We start from the raw sequence: 26429 nt of genomic DNA, 5'->3' as shown, positions 1-26429 counted from the left end.
CCCTTTCAGATGTTTGACTGTCCTGACAACATGCAAAATTGTTTAAAAGTTAACTATTTTTTGTTTGGTTTTGTTTTGGTTTTGCATTCTGGAACTAGAAAACTAGATACTCCCAGACTTCAAACAAATGCATTCAGGCAATCCAGCGTATGCACAGATAAACATGGTTTAACCCAATTTAATTTGGAATTAATTAATTATTTAGTTCAGAATATTATTACATGCATACATCAATATGTAAAATCTGTGTGTATATATATACACACACCCCCCAAAAAATTAATTCATATATATCCATACACAATTAACAGTAATGTTTCCACACTTTAACAATTACAGTAATGCTGTGACATAAATACAGTTGGGGACTGTTACTAGATGCTAAGAGCTAGACTACGAGTATCTTGCATATCCGTGCTGTTACTACTTTAAGGGGGAAGCCCACTGATTTCACCCTTTCTCCAGGCATGAGGTTTTTACACCACTGAGAACAGAGCTTTCACAATGTGGTGCTATAAAAACATCCAAACCTAACATCAAAAAATATAGTGATCTGCACAAAAGGCACAGAATGTGTTCCGAAGTATCTAATGGTCTGCACATTTCAAAGTTGCAGCCACAAGGCATCACAAAATGTGAAGTAGCTTTTTATAGGGAGCCCGCTGTGTGAGCACACTTGGTATCTTTTTCTTATTTGTGATATTCAGTGCAGACTAAGGGTAAAATGACCCTTGACTATATATTAGCATTTTTATTTGTTGTGTAAGGCCTGTTCCCTACTCTGAAGAGCTATCAGGCCACAGTGCATTTCATCAGATTAAATATAAGAACATGCAATATATCTAACTTCCCTTTTACTTTCTTTTTACAATTAGCCAGAGGCCTAAAGATTAATAAAACTGAATTCTTCCTTAGAAGTCTTCTAATGAATTGGTTTTCTCTGCAATTGAGATGATCATATTTTAGTCTCAGTCCTCTGTGCTACAAATACAGCGGCAGTTTTATAGCTTTATTTAGTTATGAAGTATACTTTCCAGCAGCTCTCCCAAAATGCCTCATCACTGATGTTTTTAATATTCACTTTTATAACATTAATTATATTGAACTAGTTCCTTATTAACGTACGTGTTCTGAAGGAATTACATTGTAATTTTCTCCTGATTAATGTCAACCTGTTGGAAAAGTGTTTCTGGAAGGCATTATTAATGGCAATGGTAGTGATTAAGCTAAAACGAAGGTTAAATTAGGAAACACATTAATTACTAACTAGCCATTATCTAGAGAAAATCCATTAACATGCTGGAATTTGTAGAGCTGAGACTCCAATATCTGGAACAAATTTCTTTTTTTGCCCTTAATATTTTTCCAATTACTTATGCCCAAGCAACCCCTGCTTGCAAGTCCTCTAGTCTCTATTTCTATTAGTACTTCCATGTGTAGCCCCTCTTCTTTTATTATGTGATGGGAGAGCTAGTGTCCAGTCTACCTGCTATCCACTGCATCCAGCAAGAGCCATATTGATATCACATTTTCCATTGATTCTACTTAAAACAGCAACCACCAATCCTCTACCACGTCTCTCCCCAGTGATCTATCTACTAGGTTCTGTCTCTAACAGACAGTGAAAGTACAATTAACACAGTTCTTACTTGTGCAAAACGTTCAGCGTTTCTGTTCACTGTGAACTGGTAAGTCATGTTTGGAAACTGAATGCTGACAGGCAGGATGGAGACATTGAAATGAAGCATCACCGATCTTTCTGGGCCATGAAATTCTGTGTCATTCACCAAAACATCCAACTGGAAGGAACGATGCTCGGTGACTGAAATACTTTTATTCAGTACCAGTTCTGCAAAGGAAAAGATTACTCTATTAATGACCCATGCTATCTGCAAATATTTTGATACTGCAATCCCAACAAAATTATACATATCAAGATTATATGTATCAAAATTATTCCCAACAGGAAACAGAAGATGAGTTAAATATGAGAATATGCTCCTATAGAGTTATGCTCTAATTCAAGATGTTTGGAGAGGTCTTCTTCCCTTCTACCTACCGTGCTGAGAACCCCACCATCAGAACCTCTTATCAGTTTACACAACATCATCCTGTACAGTCCCTATCCCAGAGATGCCACAAGCTCCAGTTTTCCAGTTCACGCTTAAAACTCAGCATTTGTTTAACTTCAAATTTCTCAGCTTTCTTTGGATCAATATCTACAAAATGTTGGGAAAAGTTCAAGAGCTTACTGGTCAATTACTAACAAGCAACTTCTACTTTATTTGAAGAAAGTGACCTTACTGTATTCATGTTGAGTTCCCCTCACTTGGCTGCCATTTGGGCTGAAGTGGATTTCATCAAAGATGTGCTCTACCCGAAATGTTTCACTTATCCAGGGATCATCGGTAATGATGGTTCCTGTGTATTTCTTTCTGCTGCTTTCAAGGGGATAAATAGGTGTCGTGTCTGCATCATATACAGTTAGCGTTGCAAGGACAGTTCCCTAGAAGGAAATATTAAATGACATTGCTGAATGACCTGAAGCATTCTTCCTCTGATATGTGCTTGGGAGATTGAAATATTGGTTAAATAAAACCTCACAACTTTCACTCAAGCCCACTTTCATTCGAATTCATTTTAAGCTTCAGGTTACCACAATTTCATAGATCTTTGAATCTGAGTTAGAAGCTCAAAAGATGATGGCAGTGAAAAAGAACTTGCCATATAATCATTTGAGTCTATATCTAAATACTATACTATGCTATACTTTTGAAGTAGGAAATGAGTGCACATGCATAGTGCTAGATATTTTTTTTTTTCATTTTTTAAAATCAATGTTATTCTACAACACTAATCAAAAAGCAGATAAATAATATGTGGACTTGGAAGCCAAGAAGTACACTCAGATGGGTCAAACTTGTTACCGAAATGACAGAAGTGGCCAGCTTGTCTGTCTTCTGCTTAGTCTACTAGATTGCTGTTCTGTACCTGTACACTGAAGCCACAAGGCCTTTAAGATTTTTATTAGTCATTTGGTTGTTTCAAGTTTGTTCATTTACTAGAAAAAGACTGAAAGTTTCCAAATGTAATGCTTTTTTTTACACTGCAAAATGGAAGCAAAATTCACTATGTTCTGGATGCTTTGTAGGCATGTAATTTCAAAGGGAATACTTTACTTTATACAGTTTTACGAGACATTAATTTTCTATCATCCAGAGCTAAACAAACTCCAAAATGTCAAAATTTTCAAAAGTAAAAAGGAATTCCTTTATGCCCAGGTAACTGCTGTGAGTTCATAGGTGCCTTGTTAATACTCGTTCTAGTCGGGAGGTGGCAGCAAACTCCCAAAATCATTCTTTTCCCGTCCAGACACAAAAATTAGCAAAATTTTATTTAAAAGGAAATTTGCCTATCAAAAAAAAAAAAAAAAAAAAAAAAAGGATGTTGCTGTAATGAAACAGAAGTACTCGAAACAGAAGTACTCTCATGAAAAATGCATCATTTAAGCCCCCAAAACAGTGTCTTCTCTATACCACTATCTTATAAAGGGTTGTTGCTCCAGTGGGAGGAGCCAAAGAGCCCACCTGTAAAGCAAGGGATGCACGTGTGCAGCAATCTCACCCAAAGACACCCAGAGGTTCAGACCTCTTGACAGATCACCTTGGGCCAGTAAGAGAAAAGTGGGAGGGCACCATTAAAGCAAGACCTTGGAGCACTCCCTTAACAGGCTGACACTGGAAACTTAAACACCTTTGCAGGTGCAATGTTTGTTGGCAGAGACAACCACTTCTCCTAACTTTCTGTTACTGTTACAGCATCCTAATAAATGTTCTGCATGTAGTTCTGATATCTTATATATTTGCACATATGGGAAGGACACACACATACATTTGCTCTAATAACATGCAATTTTAGTCAGCTAGTGGAAGCAAACCTGTAACAAATACAGGGGAGATACAGTGAGACCACAGTCTCAGCAATGGTCCATCCTGACCTCAGGAAATGCTCGCATTTCCTTACACTGTTGAATTCCTGACCCAAACTCTTGTTAATTTGGAGTCTGAATAAGATAGAACTTGGCAAGGAAAGGAATTCTACATACTCAACATCTTACAATCACAGCTCTGAAGGACACCGTGTGGCCATGTGCTTGATGCTGTGACCCATTACCCAGAGCGTTGTGTTTCCCAGTCATCATGCCTCCCACTGCTGCACTCCTGCTTCAGGGACTAGATAAAGGAGAACTTTACCTCTTTTCTGTTGAACTCCACGACAGCATCTGCAGTATCAGTGCCATTGGGAAGGAAGGGAGGGGAGTCGTCTTCATCTAACACATTCACCAGGAAGGGCACCTCCACCTGCATTTCCCTGAAGCCCTCTCTCACTGTACATTTGGCAATCAGCTCGTATCTCTCTCTCTCTTCTCGATCCAAGCGCTGCGTCACACTCACGCCAGTGGTGTTCTCGTTGTAGCGAAAGGGCATACCTTCAGCTGAAAAACAGACACAGTATAAAAAGGGGCAGTCACCTCCCATTATAGGACTCTGGTAGGTTTTTTACTTGTATACTCTTTTGCAATCAAGTAAATCCATTTGGACATGATGACGGCATGATAAAAGGCACACTCAGAAGTGAAACAGAAGAAAGTTGTGGGGCTATATTAGGGTAGGCAAAAAACATGGAACTGGTGGGAAGAATCTACAGTCTAGAAGCAGCACAATTTAAAGCTCAGGATACTCCCAATCTGCTCTTAGCAGGTGCAGACTTCTAAAACAGATCTTTTCCTTAGGGAAGGAGATAGTCCTTCTTCCCATCCTCTCTGTATATCTCAAAGGTAAAATCTTCAGGCTCAGTTCACATTTGCAAGAGAAATCCCTTCATAGGATCAGTTTAGAAGATCTACTACACAAGAGATCTTAACAGTGCAACGTTATTGTTGGTACGCGAGTGGTTCAGTTCCAGTTTTACCTGCTAGCAGTTTATAGGAAATGCTGAGATTCTGACATAGATGATGAACTGAGGGCAACTGGAGCTGATGAAATGTGCCAGGTGGTTTATTCTCTTTGATGTGAAAGGAGAGATCCATTTCTGTGAAGCAAAGCTGCCTTGCTGTCAGGGAACTGCAAGCTGGGGCAGTAGCATTGATTAAGGAGAGGAAAACTGTGGCACGCGTAGCAGAGTCACATTCCTTCTCTTGGAAAGGGTGGGATGAAAGGAAGACATACAGCATCACCTTTGATAACGGCATCCAGTTTCCTACAGCTTCAGAGAACAAAACAAGCCAGCATAAATATTTTATAGAAGACAAGCTAATGTTTCTTTTACCCATTTTGTGCTCCAGTCCGTTATTCCACAAAACAACCATATATAATCCTAATAACCCCATTAGGCCAAAAAACTGTAGGTGTTACCAGCAACTTTACATTGTAGAACCTCACAGAATAATATCAACATTCTGTCTGGAAGACACTAACATAAAATAAGCCACTGTTAGTAATCAGCTTTTTGATAGGACCGTTTTTTGGAGAGACTAAAGTACGGTGGCAGCAGGGAAAAAGAGTGCAGAAAATGGCAACAAATATTCAGGACAGAATCACGACAACTACTAACTGTCATTTAAGTCACAGCATTCCGGTAGTTTATACCAGTGGAGAACACAGGCCAAATTATTTACATTTAGAGGACAAATTGCTTCATCATTTCAAAATATAAAGAGCTGCTCAAAAGATAACACAGAAGTTAAAATCAACCTGTGGCATCTACTAATACAGCCTCAAGCCTTAATTGTCTTGATTACCTTGGTTTGACTACAGACAGAATGATAGCATCTCTGTAATAGATCTAATTCACTTGAAAAGATGCTCTAGGTCACTTTGATCCGCATGAACAAAACAAGACTCTCAAGTTCTGGATGGTTATTTGTAACTGAACAAAGAAAGAATAGCTATCTGATATTCATGAACAGAGACTACCCAAAATGCAGCAAAAACCGGTGAGATATCAAGGACTTAGCACTTAAAAAAATAAAGCAGAAAGTGTCTGAAGTTGAACATTCAAACATCAAGGCACCCAAGTCAAAGGGTAGTGTTGATATATGGCTCTTACAAACCCAAGACAGTTACTATGGACTCTCCAACAGCAGAATTTCTGCAACTGATCACAGCGGTATGCCATTAACTCCTCACCCATTTCCTCCTCCACCATCTAATGATACCTAATTTCCTCATAGATCAAAATCACCAAAACCAATTTACTGCTAGATCATAAAAGAAGGGGGAAAAAAACCTGTGATAATTCATTTCTGTACTTGAATAGTAAGCTTCTCTAACAAAGCCAAATCTCAAGAGAGGCTGAGAGGTACACTTATCCATTTCTTCCAAGAGCTGTTTGGTGTTACAATACAAACATACTTTGTGAATCCACATTACCAGAGTTTAAGGATCATTTATATAGAGTTTGAACTAATCTAACTGCATTAGTCTTGGCACTAAGCACCCAGCATTAACACAGCAGAATTGGTTTAATTTGCATCAGTAGATGAACAAACCGCAAATTTCAATGTAAAGCTGTGACTTATAAAGCTGTGAAATGCAAAAGAAAAAAGAACATTTCAAGTAATGCAACTGCCCCACTGTATTGAAGTCCACAGGGTGAGCATATGGATCTGTTCCAGGCCAGTGTTTGCTTTGGCATATGGGTCCCTTCATTTGCTGTGGGTTTTTTTGGGTCTGGTTTCCTGTTTTAAAAGGTTAGATGTGTTTTTTTTCTAAATTTGATGCTCATATGCTGATGGATAAATCTCATTATACGAATATACTTTGTTTTAACAACAGACACTTCAACAAGAAAAGCTAGGCTTCTCATACTTACACAGCATGTTAAAGTCTTCTCTGTCCAGACTTCTGCTGAGGTACAGAAGTCCTGCTTTTTCTCTGATTTGAAACCAATTATTTTCGTGGGATCTTGCTCGAGAAATGATGAGATTCTGGCACAGATGGAAGTGGGCCACTTCCCCATGTGAATCCCTCAAGGCATGGATGCGCAGGAGCGGCGTGCCTGCTGGCTGATCAACGTAGACGTTCTCCGAGTACTCCTTCCTGGGGAAGTAGAGGCCAAAGGCCACTGCAAAGGAAGGCACACAAGGGGAGAGGTGCTCCCCGTTAAATTATTTTTCACTGGCATTTTCTTAAGAGATGCATTTCCAAAGAAGCAAAGGCTTAATTCTCTAAGGATTAAAGAAGCATTCAAAAAGATGTGGAAAAAGGCAGATCCGTCATCTGGTGGAGATAAATGTGGTTTTACTGCACTCAAGCCAGGGACAGAGCCACCAAAAATTTGGCCTATCATTTATGTTGAAGTTATAAAATCTTCTGCTTTTTGAAAGCAAAACTACTTTGCTGTAAACATGGCCCAGCTTAAGCAGAACACTTAGTGAAGCTCTGCTTGCCAGATTTTAGTTAAGTTCATATCTGGAGCTCTCAGCTGTAATTCCATTGTCTCACAGATGATATTCAAAGAAGGAAAAAACCTTTGATGAAGTCACACACTTTAAAAGCCTAAACACACTCTCTGTTGTGAGAAAACACAGAAATGTATCAATGGCTCACACACTTTTCCTTGGATTACATAAAACCTCTCTTACATAGAAGTCTTTGGTGGCTCCCCTCCTTTCTAAACAGGCCTGCATGATACTTTTAGTACAGAAAATGAGAGTTGTTTGAACAAAACTGATATGAAAGTCTTGTAAGTATTTTAAATATGACAGATGGGAAAGCTGAGAATTGACTTGTCTGAAGTGAGGAGGGAAATGTACATTTCTTTTTAATACAATGGCTGTGACTAACCCATTGTTCTTCAATCTTTTCCCCCTCTGACAATACACACATTTACATTTAGCAGGACTCAACTGCCCCTTCACGCCAGTTTCTTCTGTTGATCTCATCTTACCAGGTCACTTTGCAATGGCCTCTCTACCTCTTCCCACTTCATCCCGTCCAATTCTACTGTTTGCAAACATGATCATCACAGTGGAATGGTCAATAAGCATGGAAGGTACGAAGTGATGCTCTTTGCACACACACTGAAATACTTAAACTGTCACTCTTGTACTTCACCTGTACTGACAGCCAGAAGTTGATCTCATACAAAAGAATAGTTGCATATTGCAAAATTTTGCATCATTTAATCTAATTTGATGGGGACTAAGGCATATAAAAGGCTCACACATCTGCTGAACAAATGAAAAAAAATAATGATTTCCATATGTTGCTAATACAAGACTATCTTAGCTTAAATCAAGCCAGATACAAATGGAAAGGATGGTAATACAGCAGTAAAATTAGAGATATAATGCCAAAACATCTTCAAAATAGCATCAGGCTATAGCACACATTTATTTATTTTTATTATTGGATCCATACACTGTTCTATTGAATGGAGGGGACCACAAACAAACTGTAAACAGGGGACCTCTAATTTAATTTGGAAATACCACAGAAACCACTGTACCTTGCAATAATTCATGACATCAGCAGTACCCCTGGATGCAATTCCAGCCATGAGATTTAAAGAGGCCCAGTATTTTTCATACATACACTTTGCAATACATAAAGTGGTAAAGTAACGGTAGGTGAATTTGCTCCAAAGTAAGTAATTCTCTAAGGGAAGCCAACAATAATTTTTTTGAGAGTTTTAGAAAAGCATTAACTCCTGATGTCCCCTGTCTGAAAGAAAACTATTCCTTCTGAATCTGGTGCTATCATCATCTTTTGTTTGTAAGTTAGATTCCTGGACATTAGTCATAATCTTCAAATATTTTTCCAATGTCTCTCTCTTTTTTGTAGTGCAGGAAAACCTGAACATGCAGGTTAATATGCATCACTAGAAGTCCTAACAAACTGGTCCATTAACAAGAAGGATAAGGTGTTATCCAAACAGCAAGGCCAGTCCCAGTGCAAGCAAATAGATTTCCTTGAGGTATTCTCTGTAAAATTTTGATTCTAGAATTATGAAAACTTCCTCATGAGAAATTCAACACTGAAAATTTACTACTTAAGGTCAAAAAATGACTTTTAACCCACTGATGCATACAAATGAGGCTTATACAACATTAGCGACAGGACAGAGGAATATTTACTTATTTCACGACCAGGGTAAATAGTTCTAATGTGAGTGATGCTGTGTGTTCGGCATCACCAACACATCACACAGTGCAAGAACCAGCACCATAGCACAGACATTAAATCACCTCCAGTAAAAGGAGCATATAGAAAGTAGAGTATATATAAACACTATGAACGTATAAAGTGTGAAATAGGAAAAGGAGTAACAGGGTATTTTGAGTTGTAATTATGTATTTCCTTGTCTTAAACAAATGTGTTAATCTTTTATGCTTTGCTTTACAAATCTGAGCCCACACTGCATGTCAGTATATACACAGTCACGTTTAACAAAACACATAAATAGTTATTACACACATTGCCAAATGTCTCAAACTTTGCATGTAACTACACCTCAGCAGAGGTCAGCATCCTAACTGCTCTGCATTTGAAAAAAGATAAAGATTGTATTTATGCTACAGACTCTGAAATCCTTTGGTATCAGTTCACAGGAACAGCCATCCATTCTCAGAAAAAAAACCAACCTGTAATATAAGAATTTTATTTCTCTATAGATAACAGAAATGCAAAACAATGCTTTGTGTTTTGAAAACAGAAGGACTCTTTCATAACATAATTTAGACTTTGCATCGCTAATTAACCTGAAATGTTCTTTACAAATATAAAAGCCACTTTAAAAAATTAGGGAAAGCTGCTCTAAGAAATTTAAGTAGAAGCATGACCTTTTTCTCCCTGATTCAATCCTAAAAGCTGATGAAAAGGAATTCTGTCCATCCAAAGCAGTAAGTTTTTAGTTCAGAGCATACTTCTGTATTAAGCCCAACACCTAAGGATAGTTTTATGCAACACCAGTGGATATGACATACTTTCATGCTTTACTTAGACAACAAGTATTCAATTGAAGAGACTATACAACATTGTAGAAAATTAGAAGTTAAAATTAAAAAAAAAAAAATCTATATATATATTTGCTTTAGCCATGTAACAAGATTCACCCAACGGGGCTGATCTTCAAATTACTGGGATTTTGTAAAGTGGTTTGTGTCACTCTCTAACTCCATTTCAAGCACTGAAGGAGATGAGAGGTAAGCAACAGACTGCCCAGGTCACAACCACACTCTGCATATAAATCTCTGGAGGCTGATTTTGAAGGAGACCTTTGAAGTAAAACGTAGCACCCACTTCTCTGAGCTGTGTTCATTCCTTTAAGCCCTAGTAAGTTAAAACCAGATTCAATAAAGTTGCCATCTGGCAAGTATGCTGCAGGAGGAAGAGGTTCTAATCCTGGCCACAGTTCTTTGTGTCCTGGAAAAAAAAAGAAAAATCAATTTCCAAAGACTTGTGCGAGCTTCCTATGGAAGCCAGATGGAGTTTTTATTGAATCTGCCATTTAAATAAAGAAGAATTGAGATGGTTACGCTCAAAACTGATGGTTAAAGTGCTTTTGCTTAGAAATTAAAAGCAGAGAAACATTTCACATTACAATCTTGAAATACACCACAAGAAGGTTGTGCTCTGTAGCATACAAGAGTAACATAATACACATATTACATACAGAGAGAGAGTTATCGAAATATTTTTGAATTTCTGAAATTTTTTTTAGGGGACACTTCAGCTTTCCTCTATTCTACAACCAGCACAGAAAATGCGTCAATCTCTGATCCATAAGCAATATTATGTGATAATAGCATATCAGTAACATATAAAAGAAAAGTGATCACGTTTAAGCGGATGTAGTGCCACCGACTAATAGCTCTCAAAGGAAATAGATACAGTTATGACAGCAGTTTTCCAGTTCAGGGAGAGAAGGCAGATAAAATGAGAGTGGAGAAATGAGATTATATATACTTTGGAGTCTTCATGATTGCCTTTTGAAATAAGGCCATTTTTCATGTGGCATTTTTCAGTCATGACTGATGAGGTAAATAATGCCTTTTTTGACACAATCTGATTTTTTTTTTAATTTCAAAATTTGTTGTAGAAAACTTTACATGATTTTAGTGCTTTTTAAGCTTGCCACTACCATCTTGAGTAGCATTGGTGAGAGGCACTGGTGGACTCCTGATGGAAAATGCTGAACTGACTATAGCAACATCATACTCTTACCATGAACCACGGTGATGAAAAACATACTTTAAATTTTTAGTCACAAAATGAAATGGCATGATATTTTTTATTAGTGTAGAAGATGACTTCACTGTAAGAAATTCTTTCAAACCATGTTTGCAACTATCTTTCAAGGTACAACTGCAGACTTTAGAAAACCTGTTTTGGAGCGAATTATCCCAGTCACGAGATCTACCTGGGGAAAGGATGCACTTAGATAACTGGAAAACCACCTCAGCTCTATGTGGATCACTTGCAGAGTCTCAAAGCACATTGGAGATGGGGAGAAGAGAGAACAAGACAAGAGACCCATCCACAACATCCTCTTCTGAAGAGGAGCCGGTGCAGGTTGCAGCAGCCAGCGAGCTGCCAGTCATTAGAATGCAGCAGCTCGCTCGCTCTTGAACCCAGGAACAAGAACCTAACAGCTAAACCTGCAGAAACAGTGAAAGCAGAGCACTGTTATAAGTTACACTTTTTTCCCAGTAGATCCCATCGTGCCTGCTGGGTGAACATGCATTTAAAAACACAAGGACTGGTTTGTGTTTTTAAAATAAATAATTAAAAAAAAAAAAATCAGCAAAATAGAAATGGAATGAGGGTTGTTTTTCATTCAGCAAGTAATACACATCTAACTAACCCACATCTGACAAAATTTGCTCAGAGTTCCCTACAATTTATTATGAATAGAATAGCCCTCGTGCAATCAAAATCCTTAATCAAGATTTGACATTGATCTCCGAGAAAAAGGGTCTGCTTTTAATGCAACGATAGCCCTATCATTGTAATATAGAGGATTTAATGACATAGGAGACAAACATGGGAGTCTGCTGTTAATAATCTCTCATTTGTTGCATGGCATCAGATTTCAACAAGAATTTATCTGCCAAGGTTAATTTTGTGTTCCAGAAATAATTATCTTTACTTTTGATGAGTAGCCATTATGTTCCATTACTAGTATTAATATAGCCAATGTATGACTCATCAGAGAGCAAGAGCAGCAATGCACTTGTATATTTTAAATTAAAGGACTTGCCCACTTAATGCCCTCCTAGCCCCTATAGAATTAAGAAATAAACTCACCCTCATAAACCAAAAAGTCAGTAATTTAGAAATAACACTGCCACTTAAGGGAAAGGTAGAATGGAACAGCATAGCTGGAAACAACGCTATGTGGATTCAACACCCTGCAAGGTATTTAAGACAATATCCACCATTTAACATAGGTTGATCCATCCCATAAGCATAAAAATGTTTTTACTAGCATTTAGATTAATGTTTCTTCAGTCAGAGACAAGTTAACAGCAAGAACAATCTCCACATTACACAGGGAGTCGCTCCAACCTCTCCTTTGGTTCAGCAGCAGGATTTTAAATGAAGAACTCCTCACTGAACTATCCATCATTACACTGGGACTCATTTAAAAGATTATCACAGAAGAACAACTATTTCCAATAGACCTGGCTGCACATCACCAGAGATAACCGTTCAAAGAACTAATATGCACCAGGGCAAAGCATGGATTAAACAGAGCAGGCTGAAAAGCTATTTGAACATCTCTGAAAGGGACCCCTCAATGAGGAATTGCTCTGGGCTCAGCTGGTGCCCATGGCTCACAGCAGAGCTCAAGCTGACACGTTCCTGTTTTAAGCCAGGGTGAGAAATCCCATACCAGAAACTGCAGGCTGAGGAAGAACTGGTGCCAGGCAGCACCACTCACCCGTCACCTCTCTCCATGGCCCTTGGCTGGCTGCAGCAGGAGACAGCCTGTGCCAGATGGGGACACCAGCGCTGGAGGGACCCCAGCTCTGCTGTGCTCCCCTCCTGGTGTCTGCACAGACCCTGCGCAGGGGAGAATGAAATTTCTCCTGGTTTTATACAGAGAAGTTGAGTCACATTCTGCCATCAGCTCATCCAGCTCAGGCTGCAGCATCAGTGCCCTGGGTATAACTCCCAGTGCGTTTCAGAGTCACCAGAACAATGACAAATAGAAGTAACTGCCATACACCTAAGTAACTAGCGAGCCATTAACATGACTCAGCAGCATGACATTATTTATTTTTAGGTGTGTTATTTTTAAGCTGATCATTACAGACATTGTAACAGATGTGATAAGAAACTGTATTGAAATGAAAATTAAATTAATTCATTTTTTTATAAAGCTGCTCCTCTGGACCCAAGGTTAGAGTGGACTGGGGTAGGATCACTGTAGAGATTCATACAGGATTTTCTGAAAGTATGCTCAGACTTTATGAAGCTGGATAATTACTAAGTTTCACCTCTTGTGTACATTTAAACGTAGCACCATTGTTAGAGAATGAATTTCAATAGCAGCAGTGTCAGTGGAGTACATGTGTTTTACAGAATATGACACTTCCAGAGGGAACAGGTCCTTACAAAGTGATGGTAAGCAGAAACAATACTTAACTAGAATATGTTCCAGACCTGTTAAAATAGTCTGCTTTAAGTTAATTGCCTCTCTTGTGATTTTCCTCACCAGATTCCAATGCTTATATTGAAAACAATCCTGATTTTCAGACTGAAAACACAGGAACTAAGTAGATACAAATATCAGACAAAAATCTTAGTCAACCACCAGTATTAACCCGCTATTAAGGAAAATGAGAATGAATTCCACAAGTCATTAGTAAGACAGACCTGGTAAAGCCAAAAGGTAGATCAGACAAAAAGAAAGTTAGCTTCCTGTATCAGGCATTTTGAAGATTGATTTTTAAAAAGTCAAGATCAAAGACAGAACCTATATTTGTAAATTAAAAAAAAAATAGTATTTGTGAGAACTGTCAAGATTTTAATTTTTCTCTCAATTCAAGAACGGAAAAATCTGTGCAGCACGGTACCTACCAGAGAATGGGACAAAGCTCCTACTAAAGCTCTACTACTAGTTCACTGATGCCCAATTCAGACCCAGGCCAAACCTATGCCTGCACTTCGCTTTCGGAGTGTGTACTTCCAGTTAACTGTACAAACTCACTTTTGAACTTCTGTAAGTCCAAAAAGGCTAGCAGCTTCCTTTTTCTTGCTTTCTTATGATTTTTTTTTAACTTTAGCAAGAAGCTTTTGAGGCTTCATTGTTCAAAACAGTAGTGTCACTAAAACTTAAACCATCCCTCATAGAACTTAAGATGCACAGAAAGCTTCTGTAAGAGACTGCAGAAGTTTCTGCAAATTCTTCAGATCCTGATTGCATCCCTCCTCCTGATTTGTGTGATTAAATACTCCTTCACTTTCAAAGTGTGGCTTAATGCTTGAGAATAACTGGATATAATTTTGCTTTGTATGAGTACAGAGCTGAAATGTAAGACAAGGAAACTGACTGACTATTGTATTGCAGCACAAAGTACACTAATCAATGTGTAATAGAATTAATCTACATCCGGGCCAAATGTAGGGTGTTTACAAGGGACCATACAACAACAACAACAAAAAAAGATGACATGATCTTTCATCTTTATGCCACTCCTATTCAGCTCTGTACAGACACAACTGATCATGTTCCATACTTCTGTATTTTGTTTTGACAACTAATCCTGAGTTTACAAACATCAGAGAAATGATCTTACAGAGCCCACGCTAAAAGCTGCAAAGCTTGAGACTTTGTTCAGGACTGCTTACGGTGGCTGACAAGTAAAAATCTTCACTTAAAACCTGTGAAGGCAGAGAGGGTGTGTGTGTACTCATATACCCCTATGTATGCATGAAGATTAAAATAAGATGCTAAAAAAAAAAAACAGCTGGATTATGAATGTGTGAAAATATACACGCATAGAACTGTATTTTCAGCAATTTCTTTAAATAGTGCAGCTAAAACAACCATCAGGACTACCTGGACTGTTTATGCAGAAGCAAAAGGAAAAGGTTACACTACAATGACCATATATAAGAAGCTTTCCATACATCTCAGTTCAACAGTCAACTGGCAGCATCATGAAGCCAATGGTTGTAAACATAAAAGTAATATTGATTCACAAATCCATAATGTCAAGACATTTTTTCTTGTATTACCTGATCCTGAAGTAGCATCTATGTAAGTGTCAAACAATTATACAAACAATAAAAGAAACAGGATTAATTATAGGTTCAAATTGTGTTTTCATGCACAAACTATGGAGCCTTTTCCAACCTTAATATGGAAGGTTGATTGTAAATATTTAACAATTATTTTTTATTTTTGCAGGAGATAACGTAAAACACATTTTTCTAATTAAATAGCACCTTATTCAGTGTGAATCCGTCTAAAGCAAAAGGAACATGAGGAATAAATGAAATTTATTTTTAGAAATAGTAGCTAAATCTTTGGAGATAGATACATGTTTCAGCAGTTTCAGCATCAGAAACCAGGAAGCATCTCTAAAGTGATTGCTAAAAGTATGTCCATATCACTGGAAACATCTTGTACAATTCTGTGTACCATTTTTCATTATTTTTTGAAGATAAATTGGAATAATAATGGTTCACGACATGTATTCGCTCAACATATCCCCTCCAGCAGGAACCAGATAGGGCTAGGGGCTAACCTAGCACTGCTGAAGACGTACAAATAAGAGACTGAAGTAATCAAAGGTTCATCTTACATTTTAAACAATGCTCTCTTTTCTGTATTATAGAGGTTTGTACAAAGGGGCTGAGATTATCAAGAAAAAAGGCAAAACCACATTTATAAAACTTGCAGCTCTGTCGCAGGCCAGCTCTGCAACCGCTGGGTCACCCTGATCTACCATTTCTTTTTGGTCATTTTCTTTTGCTTTCACTAGTTTCAATGAACCCTGACAACTCAACACGTTTGAGGTACATCTGTGCTGCACATATCACTGGCAAGTGGAATTATTCTACATTTTATGACAAGAGATGCCAACACAAAAAAGTGGACTCAGTCTGCTGTTTTATTTCTAATTTTTAAATTAAAACCTATTTTTCTAGTCACCCTCCATGTACACTCTCTCTGTACTTTATTCTAGAATATTTATTTATTACGTATATGCAGAAACTGTGATACATGACAAGCCAGAGAAGACCAGCAATGTGTCTATCACTGTTCTGTGCTAAAACTGACACACTAGTTGTAAATCTCAAAACCATAAAATCCTCAATTAATAGTGACATACAAGTGCTCTAAACTTTTGTTATACTTCAATTAGCTTTCACATATATTTACTCCAACAGTGCTGAGCTCATATGCAAGCTAAACATTATAGCAGTGATTTGGAGAACACAGTTTTGGCAACTAAATATATTTATATCTCACAAAAAAATAAAAATAAATCATGAGGCACTCATCTACGGAAATTGTTCAGCGTACTTGATAAGATGAAAGGATCTTTAAAGGTAAAGACAAGCTTAAATTCATTATCTTAGTCAAAGGGACATCAGTATCACCATGCATTTTGTACATTAAGATGCGGATTTAGATCAGCATGCTGCTTCCCTAATAAATATAAAGTACTAAAATTTCACAATCTCAATTCATGAAAATAAATTGAAAACAATTAATTGTTGATTTATGACAAAGATTTGTATATACACAAACTCCTGTGTTCCGTTACTACTTTAGCTCAAGTTTCCCTATTTCCTTTGCTCCAGCTGCACTTGATTCTGCATCATTAAAACAAGCACGAGCCTTCCTGTCAATTATAAGCAGACAGAGTCAGACATCAGGGATCACTTTCTGACAGCTCAGTGCAATTCTGATGCTAATGACCACAAACACCTGCATTGATTTCCTATGCCTAAGCCATCTTCGTAGGGCAAACACACTCAGGTTAAATGTGTACTAATATTTCTCACAAATAGCTTTTTGTCCCTCTCATCAGCATTGAAGTGGAAAAATTAACAAAATGGTAAACCTTGGCCAAATGGTAACACAGTATCAGTTTGGAATAATTCCACAATGTCCAATTCTTCTTGATGAACAAGAGCAGTTTCTCTACCTGAGTCATGGCAAGAGAAGTCTGACTTTCAGAGAAAAGGCACAAGTGGCACCTTGGCGTTTTCTAGGGACTGAATGACTTTAGTGTATCTTCATCAATTTTTATTTTGTATCCTCCACTGTTGCACTGGAAAACCTATTTTCTATATTTAGTGCAGATGTGTAAAAATTAACCTGCTACACTTTGCATAGTGACATAGTAAATAGCTCAGCCTGAATTGTTTTTTATCCGCATCTGTTATCTCCAGCTTCCCTCATTTTCTCCAGTTCCTGCAGTTCATGAAAGAAAGAGACAGCAGTATCATTACCGCCTTACAGTAGGAGGCAATCAATGAAAACTTTTGCTGCTGGTGGTTGAAAATTTGCCAGACAAATGTTAATGACATGAACATCCACCTCTAACAGGAAAGTGTTCTATTATTAAGAGCTGCTATTCTCTTTCCAAACACTCAAGGGAGCTATGAGCCCGCAATTCAATTTTTCAATCCAGGAAGTGAAATCTCAGTGAAATTGTGAGCTTATTTGTTTATTTAAAGTTTTGTCATGAATTAGCAAAGCGTTTTGGTTTAGATTATTATATTTAAGGTGCAATTTATTATATTTTATGGGATCTATGAAGTGAAATGCAGGAGATAAGATCTTGCTATTTTGGTGGAGGGATTTTGTTTGTTTGTTTGTTTTTAAAATGTATTCATCTCCTAAGAAATATATGTATATGCTTCAAATGAAAATCTATGAGAAGACCTAAAATAGTATTGTAACACATCTGCATTTGACCCTCTAATTCCTTAAGACGCCCTGGCAAATAACGCGTTTTCTTAAGTGCTCTTACAATACAAATCTGCTTTTAAAATATTTTCATAAAAATCTATATTACACTTGCCATCATTAAAAAAAAAAGAAAAAAAGAAAAAGACAAGAAACCCCCCATCCCAGCTGTGAACATCATTCTTTAATAAAACAGAAGAGCTTTTCCTTTGGGGACTTTTAGTCATTACTGCACAGTAGCTACTCATTATGCTGTTGTCTTAAAGCATAAATGTTGTCAGTAAAATGGCAGATATTGTATTGACAAGGCTTGGGAACAGGCTGACATAAGACTAATGATATGCATTTGACACTGACAGCTTTTCTAGACAGCTCTTCCCCACTAGCTTTAAGACAGACATGAACTACATTGTATTCCTGACAAGCTATAAGAATGAACTAGAGCAGTCAAAAAGAAATAGTAATAAAAGCAGCAATAAAACCTGGAATAGCAGGGGCCATAACAGGAGTTCACAGAAGTTTTATTTCCTTTAAGCGAACTTCTGGGTTCTGGCCCAGTCCCTGGCTACAGGGCACACCAAACAACCACAGATACAAAACAATCCTCCTCGGATTATTGAAGACTGAATTTGTTTAACATATTTCATAGCTATTTCAACACTTCAGATATGTCTTTACGAGAAAGTTAAATCTTTGCCCTCTGTTTATATCCTCTACTGCCAATAGAAGAGAAGGCAATTCCTTCAGATCTCTCAGTCAGTCACTTTTGATAAAAGTTTCACTAATCAGAAAGCAGCAGCATTTCTGTTGGGTAACTTCTGATCATCTACTGCCTTTAATTGCTAGCAATCTCTACTACATCGAGGTCTGTACTGAGTCCTGGGTTGCACTGATGCACACAAATAGTCCTTGATGTTGTCATTTATTCTGAATTGGAAGACTACCAGAGAAGCCATTCCGATCACATGTTTTTGATGTATCAACAAAGTCTGACAGTCCCAGAGTCAAAGTACTGTCCTTGTGCAGTAACTAGCCCCTGGGCAACCCAGCCCCAAAAGAATATCAAAGTACAAAGTTTATACATTTACATTTTTCTCAGACAGTTAAATTGATGCTTCCTCTCTGATGCTTTCTGCTCTGTTTACGAGCTGAAAACACCTCCAGTGCCATCTCCAGTTGCAAAGTAATCAGGTCTTGTTCCAGCACACTATCTCCATGCACATTTTATCAAAGCATTTTGATTTTTCAGCTCCTCCACAAAGGTGCTTGCTGCATCATTTCACCAAGACTTCATGTTTTAAATTCAAGTGTCAGCAAAAAAACTCATTTCCGCTGCTTCTCCTCTTTCCTTATCGAGGCAGTAATATTCACAGGCAAAAAGACTATAATGCATAATGAAAATAGAAGTTCTGAGTTTAATTTAATACCACATAAATGTAAACTCAAAATTTTAGGCTTAGTCTCTCTGCTCAGAAACTCTTAGCTGTGCCTTAAAAACAAACAAACAAAGAAAACCACCACCGCTAACACACTGGTGTCAACAAACCAAGCAGGGCTTTATGTCATGGCTAAGACTCAAGTGCATTGACTTTTCCATGAGTGCTATTCATGAAATAGAGCTTCCCTGGAGCAGTAATAAATAGCTGCCTGGCTTAGTATTTTTTGTTGTAAAAACTTAACAGAGCTCAAACTTAAGGCATACACTTATTTATTTCCATTTTATCATTAATGATAAATACTGCATTTCATGCCAAAAAGAGACCACGACATACAAACCTTTATAACTATCAGATTGCTTTCTATGCTACAGCTGACAATAAAATACTCACAGTAGGGTGTACTCTTCGTTTCATAAATCTTCTCTGCTGACAGGTTCAGGACTCAAGACTGAAGTTAACTTTCCTTGAGTTTGTGAAGTCAGTGTGACAGAAAGAAATGTAAAACTAATCCAGCTCGCTGGACTAAACTCCTGGGATTCTCATGCTACATGCGATTAAAAAAGGCTGGATTAGGAAATTCCAGATCAATGTTCCAATTTGCAGTTGCAATTTTAGGAAAAAAAAAAAAAAAAAGAAAAAAGGAATAAGAAGGGAATACAACATGATCCCTGTAACATAATGAAATGTCCATAACAACATGTTATCTGTATATCTTTGTATTCAAACCTGAGCAAAACTCCAGAGATTATTCTTTTTGAAAAAAAAAACGTGACCTAAAGAATTGTTTGGTAACCCAGGCCTTACTGAAAATCAGAAATTCAGTTTTAACATGGATCCACATTGACTCTAAACACTACTGCTACATGTATGATGCAAAATGCATATAACTATCGACTAAGCCAGATACCTAGGAACTCTATTGAATAATATTCTCCCAGTTTCAGGCTGCAGGATAAGAGGTTCAGTGTATAAACCAATCTTCATGTCTCAGAGGTTCTCTGATGAGCACTAATGCTACTTCCCAGACCATTAACCAACCACAGGTGCCAGTTTTTACATAAATTGGGTGCACACTTCTTTTGCTGATGCACTAACACTTTTCTGACTGAAGCACAGCAAAATGTACTGGACAACTGCTCACTTTTCTAATGAGACTTCAGTGTGAGAAAAGCAATGGCAGAAGTGCTTAAAAATATAATATTTTGTGGCTTTCCTGTTGCTCTGGTCTGAAATGAATATTGACAAGTTCCACTGGCACTCTCTGTGAGTTCCCATACACTGGCTGGCAAGGTTGAAAGTGGTCAGGAGGAAAATAAATATCAGTCCCCAGCATATTTCGCCACTTCTAAAGCAATTGCCAATTTAATAAACATTGATTTCAAGGAACAAGATAAGATTCTGGCTTTAGGCTTGCAGGAATCAGTCTGAAGGCACTGTTGTTTCCAGTCATTATTCCCTGGTTTTTATGTGTTATTAGAAAGGGTCTGACCTCCCATATTTTTCCATGCAGTGGAGAAGACTTTCCTCAGCTAGCTACCTCAATTGACTTGTGCAATTGGAACACAATGTACAGTTAAAAAACCCCTTGGTTTCTGGTACAAAGTAACTGCCAGTGAAACCGGGCACCCTCACGCCCCACTGCCCATTCCTCTGGAGGTACTTGACATGGATCCAAGTATTTCAGCCCACCAGTTCCATTTAATGCTGCAAATACAGTAGTCCACTGAGATGAGAGAATTGTGGGAAGCAATTTAGGTGAAAACTATCTGATCTGTTCCAAAGGTATCCTCCCCACTAATATTGTTAGGGATAGCATCACACACACAACATTTTTATACTATGAAAAGTCAAGGGCGCTGGGAGCACTCAGCCTGTCGTCCCATTCCCTGTGATGCAAATGCAATTTACCTCCCCCACTGACTGCGTGGCCTTCCACATACGCTTGCGTACAGAACAGGGTGTTTCAAAAAGACAAAAAACAACTAACAGGCATCAGATGCTTAGTTACGTAGGCTATAGTTAGTGTTGAACTGAGGATGGAAGTTTGGGTAACAATATATAGGAGTAATAATCCTAAAATTAGAGCTGCTATTTGCCAACGCTTTTGACTAACTTTCAAGCCCACTATTTCAGCAGTCTTGCTGGAAGAGGAGAACCTTGAAAACACAGGCTGCCGACTGTCTCATTAAAGGATGCACAGTGGGCTCACAAGTTGCCTTAAATACTTTTGAGTTTCCATCAGCAGCCTTGGCTCTTAGATTGGAACCAGTTTGCGAAGGGCTGGGTGGAAGGCAGAGGCTGGGAGATGGCACTGCTGGCACTGCTGTGCCGAGCCTGCCCAAACCTCGCAGCACAAAGCCTGGACAGAGAGCCCTTCAGCTCTCCTCCTCGGACAACGCAAGTTAAATGCACATCTGTAAATAATGCTGCTGTGTAAATAATGCTGAGCCTGTACCAGACTACAGACTCAGATCAACTGAAAGTGCAAGCACACATTGCAAAAATATGTATTTTAAATACAATCACTGGCCTCATCTGAACTGGCTGAGGTCAAGAACCCCGTAGACTTCACCAGGTTTGAGACCAGAGGCAACACTTAGCAAGGACTTGCAGACAGCATAAGACAAATTTTAGTGTATTCACAAAGACATAAATGTGTGAGAGTATGGGTTACACCTCAGGAGAGAAAGATGCATGCCTGGGGACTTGTGCATAAAAATGTTCAGTCCATGAGAAAATGAAAAAATTAAGAATGAGAAAGTGCTGCGTTTCAAGAACTTATACTAAGTACAACATACTTTAAAGTCTCAGTGCCTACTCGCTGAGCAATGTCATATGTTGCTTTAAACGTCTTTGTCCAGAATTTAGGTTCAAAATAGTATTCAGACTATTAGCACTATCCTAAGAGTTTAATGTGTTTAATGTGTTTCTCTGTAGCTATAATTCAGTAATATTTTGTTTTTAAGGTTGGACAATATTCCCTTTTAAACCAAAATTAATGCAGCATATCAACTGTAATTCTTCAATGATCCTCATCCATTTCAATGAATGCTACTTCACCAAAAAGCTCAGTGGAGTCAGTCAGTCTACATATCACTAAATCCACTATTTTTTATTGGATGCCGTAAGGATGTTATGGACCTATCCAACTCAAAGCTCTTTGGCTGGCCCGATTTTGCTAAAATACAACTTTTTACAAAGATCACATTGCTTTCTCAAAATGGGAATGCCTAGCTGCATATCTTTTATTTTGTATTGCACTTTGTGTATTGGATTGGCGAACCTCAGAAAGGATCTCACATGCTGCTGCGGTGATGATCAACAATGTAATTTTAAAATTAGATTTATTCATTATGGGTTTAATTCACTTTTCTCTGAATAAAGGCAGAGTAAATCAACTTATATAGCTGTATGAGCAAAATATAACTCTCTTCTGGAGCAACAGACAGCGAGTAGAGTTATACAGCAGACCTCTACGGTCATCAGGCTGAGGTCCAAAATAGACTGGGCAACTTCCGTAGCCACAGGGCTCGGATCCAGAGTAAAGTGGCTTCCTCACCTGCAGACTATATTTCCGTTTCCTCAGCATTACCCCAGTCATGGTAGATGGTTCAATTTTTGAGACACCTTGTCTGTCTCTCAAGCATATCCAATTATCAATATCTTTTCCACTTTTAAAGGAAAATTGAGAAGGCACAAACAGATGGCACTTATTCAGAAATTGTTCTCTTCTGCTATAGATTTTTTGAAAAACAGTGCAGTACAGCACAACAGAATCGCAGAATGGTTGAGGTTGGAAGGGACCTCTGGAGATCATCTGGGCCAAACTCTTGCTCAAGCAGGACCACCCAATACAGTTGCCCTGTTACTTAAGATAATTTATTTTATGCTGAAACCAAAAGAATGCTAGCCCAAAAGACATTTTAATCACAGGAATTTACAGTCTCAATATTATTTCCTAGATTCTACTTTTGATTCAAGAAAATTTTAAAAGTTGTACACAAGTGAAAGATGACCTTCCTGGAAATGTTTCATTTTACAAAACGAGAACCATCTGCCAAAGATGCAGCAGCATCGTGCTAAAAGATTAGAAGTAGCAACTTCGTAATGCAGCTATGGATTTGATATTTATAAAAGCAGACATATATAAATAAAATCCACACTTAATAAATAGATATGCTAATACAAACAGCAATGCATAGATCTTAATTATAATCAGAAAAAAAAAAATTGCTTCTTTAAACGGTAATCATGTTTCTACTGGAGCAGTCTGGATTAAATCTGTTTCTTCTTACTTATGCAGAATACCCTGTTTTCTAAAACAATTAATTTACCCTGGAAAGTTCATAAGTGAAGCTGCTGGCTAACATTCAGCACATCAATCAGTACATAGTCTGACATGTAAATTATGGAAACAAAGCAAGGACAAGACCGATACTGCTCATATTTCTATTCTGATTCAAACAATTTCTATCTCACACATATTTCATATTGGTTACCCACAGACTAGACTATGTATTAGTACATGCTCATTCATGAGCATGAATACACATCTGGGGAAATCAAACAAAAGTCATAATACGGATACACACAGACTTTGAACCCTAGTCTTTGGCTACAATCAAGAGCTGTTGAGCATAACTGCTCATATGCTGGTTTTAGATAGAGCATTCATCTAGTGTGAACAGATTTTATATCTGAATACATGACTACATCCAGTGAACCTTATAAAATCATAATTAGTTTTTCCAATGTTAACTTTATAGAAGCCTTATTTTTCTTATAGTTTCATACCACTCCGAAACTCCTACATGACTTCTCATGTTTTCTTTGAAATGGCACAAGATTGATACCTGCAGAGCTCCAGAGCTCAGGCAAGCAGAAATCCTTCTATTTCCATCTGAACTAGGCTTCTAGTTATCGATGGACAAAAGTGAGTGAAACTGGATTGTTTCCCAAAATAACGCACCACTGCGAAGTTTCCAGTCCTGGAAATACAGTTCATGTGGCCAAATATAGGCACATGAGTGGCTCCCCTGACATCAAGAAAGTTATTGAGATGCTCTGTGCTGAGCTTGCGCCTCAGGGTTCTGGGAACTCAGTGCCATAGACCTGTGCTGCTATTGACAACCCCAGCAAAAGCAGTTCTCACTCGTGTTTCGTCTTTTTTCCTCCCGCACCACCACCTCAGCTGTGCCAACGTGTTGCGGAACTGTGTATAACTAAAGGAGCGAGCTGGATTTAAATCAACTCTGCCCAGACGAAAGGTTGTACGGACAACCCAGCTGTGTGGTGCCCAGCCCTGGACCAAGGCGCTACAGCGCAAGTGAGAAGAGCAGTTAACCATTCTTTCTTTTCTCCCTAGCCAAAGCCAGGAAAACAACTCTTTCCAAAATCCTGCCTACAACCCAGTCTGTTATAGTACAATAAGCCAAAATATCCTGAACTGAAGACTATCATGGTTCAAAGGGATTTTCCAGAAGTTTTTCAGTTGCCACGTGTTCCCTGGGACAGGCCAGGCCAGCAGCTGCAGGAAGCACACAGCACACTACGAGGCGCTGCCAGCTGCGAGTTCATGCTTTATGGTTTCCCAGGCTCAAGCTCTCTGGGCAGCACTTCCCTGCAGCAGCAACCAAGAGACTCCAGTTTGTTGGCACAACTGACAGAGTTGATGAGATAGCAGTGCCGAGTTATTTGTTTGGGAGATATGTGTGACTTGGCCATCTGCATGGAAAACGTATGCTGTGGTCTTCTAATGAGGACTACATGCAATGTCTGATAAGAGAACAGATTGCTGTGTTACCTTTTCCGTGATAATCCAGACAGATTGCCGAGCACTGGCTGGGTCAACTGCATGTATTTTTATTTTTTTGCAATTCCTCCGAAAACTAACAAAAAACCACAGCAAAACACAGGCTGATGGCTTCTGCATTGTGACATTACTTTGTTCTGCCTTTGGGATGATGAACTTTCTCACACATTTGATTGATGTAACTAGTTTAACTGATTAATCACTTTGCCTCCTAGCAGTTCCTTCCTGCTTATATCCAAGGAAACAGTCAATTAGGACTATAATTAATTCTTCCTCTCATGATGGGGTGAATTTGGAAGGTTGTGACCACATGAATGAAGGCAGTGCAGCTGGTTAATCTGCAACCCTGAGCCTCATGCTCCTAATGAACAAAGTACAGCTCTTGTACTTCAAACAACAAGACAAAATACTCAAATCCTCTATTCTGCAGTCTGTTTGGATACCTACAAAGCAGCACATGGAGGAAATGGAACATTTAACCAGTCAACTGCACTGAAAAACTATGAATGTGCTTTTATGTCAAAGATATACTAATGGATAACTCAACAGAAGCCATCACAAACTACAAGACAACAAAATACTGGAAACTAGTAAACAAAGATGAAGCACATACAAGGGGGTGTGCACAGTTAGAGAAATAAGATTAAAACTTTTAGCATAAAAATAACAATGGAAAGCCTTATCTGGGTATAATGTAAATTGTCCATCATGAATATTTAAAAATCTAAACTAGTTGTTCTTCTAAAACAAACTCCACCATAACAATGAGCCTTGAAAAGTAGAAATTCATTCAGAGAAACTGCAACCACAGGCTGTTCAAAAGTCAGGCTACACAGCTACCGCATGCCTTTCTCACCCTAAAGTGGAAGTGTTCACCAAACCTCTAAGGAGGAATTCACAGAATATTTTAGTAGGTTGACTGCACTCTTATAATTTCTGTATTACAGAACTATCTGTATTACAGTCCAATAACACTGTCTCTACAAAATACAGAATGCTCTGCTCCAAAGTATCACAAGTTCGGAGATTGTTTGGCGTTTTTCTGTGAAGCAGTTTTTGAAAACATGTTCTAAGAATCTAAAATTATTCTGGCTGGTCAGATGATGTGACATTTATAATACTTCAAGTGATTTAGTACATTTTTATATTGAGTGTAATTTGCTACAAAAATCTGGTAAGGGCAAGATACGGAGGCAGATTAGCAAACTAGTAGGAATAAACTTCTGGAATTACAAGTG

General features: G+C 38.2%; 1 protein-coding gene across 1 annotated transcript in view; it reads right to left on the bottom strand.

Moving 5' to 3' along the window:
- The window catches only part of RET (ret proto-oncogene), a gene marked incomplete at both ends in the record, with an annotated part of 81807 nt that overhangs the window by 30508 nt on the left and 24870 nt on the right, over nucleotides 1-26429 (bottom strand). The window contains 5 exons of the mRNA XM_080348295.1: nucleotides 1650-1849; nucleotides 2305-2506; nucleotides 4254-4495; nucleotides 4972-5265; nucleotides 6874-7125. Coding sequence (XP_080204421.1) covers nucleotides 1650-1849; nucleotides 2305-2506; nucleotides 4254-4495; nucleotides 4972-5265; nucleotides 6874-7125 — 1190 coding nt within the window. The remainder of the gene's footprint in view (nucleotides 1-1649; nucleotides 1850-2304; nucleotides 2507-4253; nucleotides 4496-4971; nucleotides 5266-6873; nucleotides 7126-26429) is intronic.

Source organism: Nesoenas mayeri (assembly GCF_963082525.1).
Source record: "Nesoenas mayeri genome assembly, chromosome: 7".
Classification (NCBI taxonomy): Eukaryota; Metazoa; Chordata; class Aves; order Columbiformes; family Columbidae; genus Nesoenas; species Nesoenas mayeri.
This window is presented reverse-complemented; position numbering and strand designations above follow the sequence as displayed.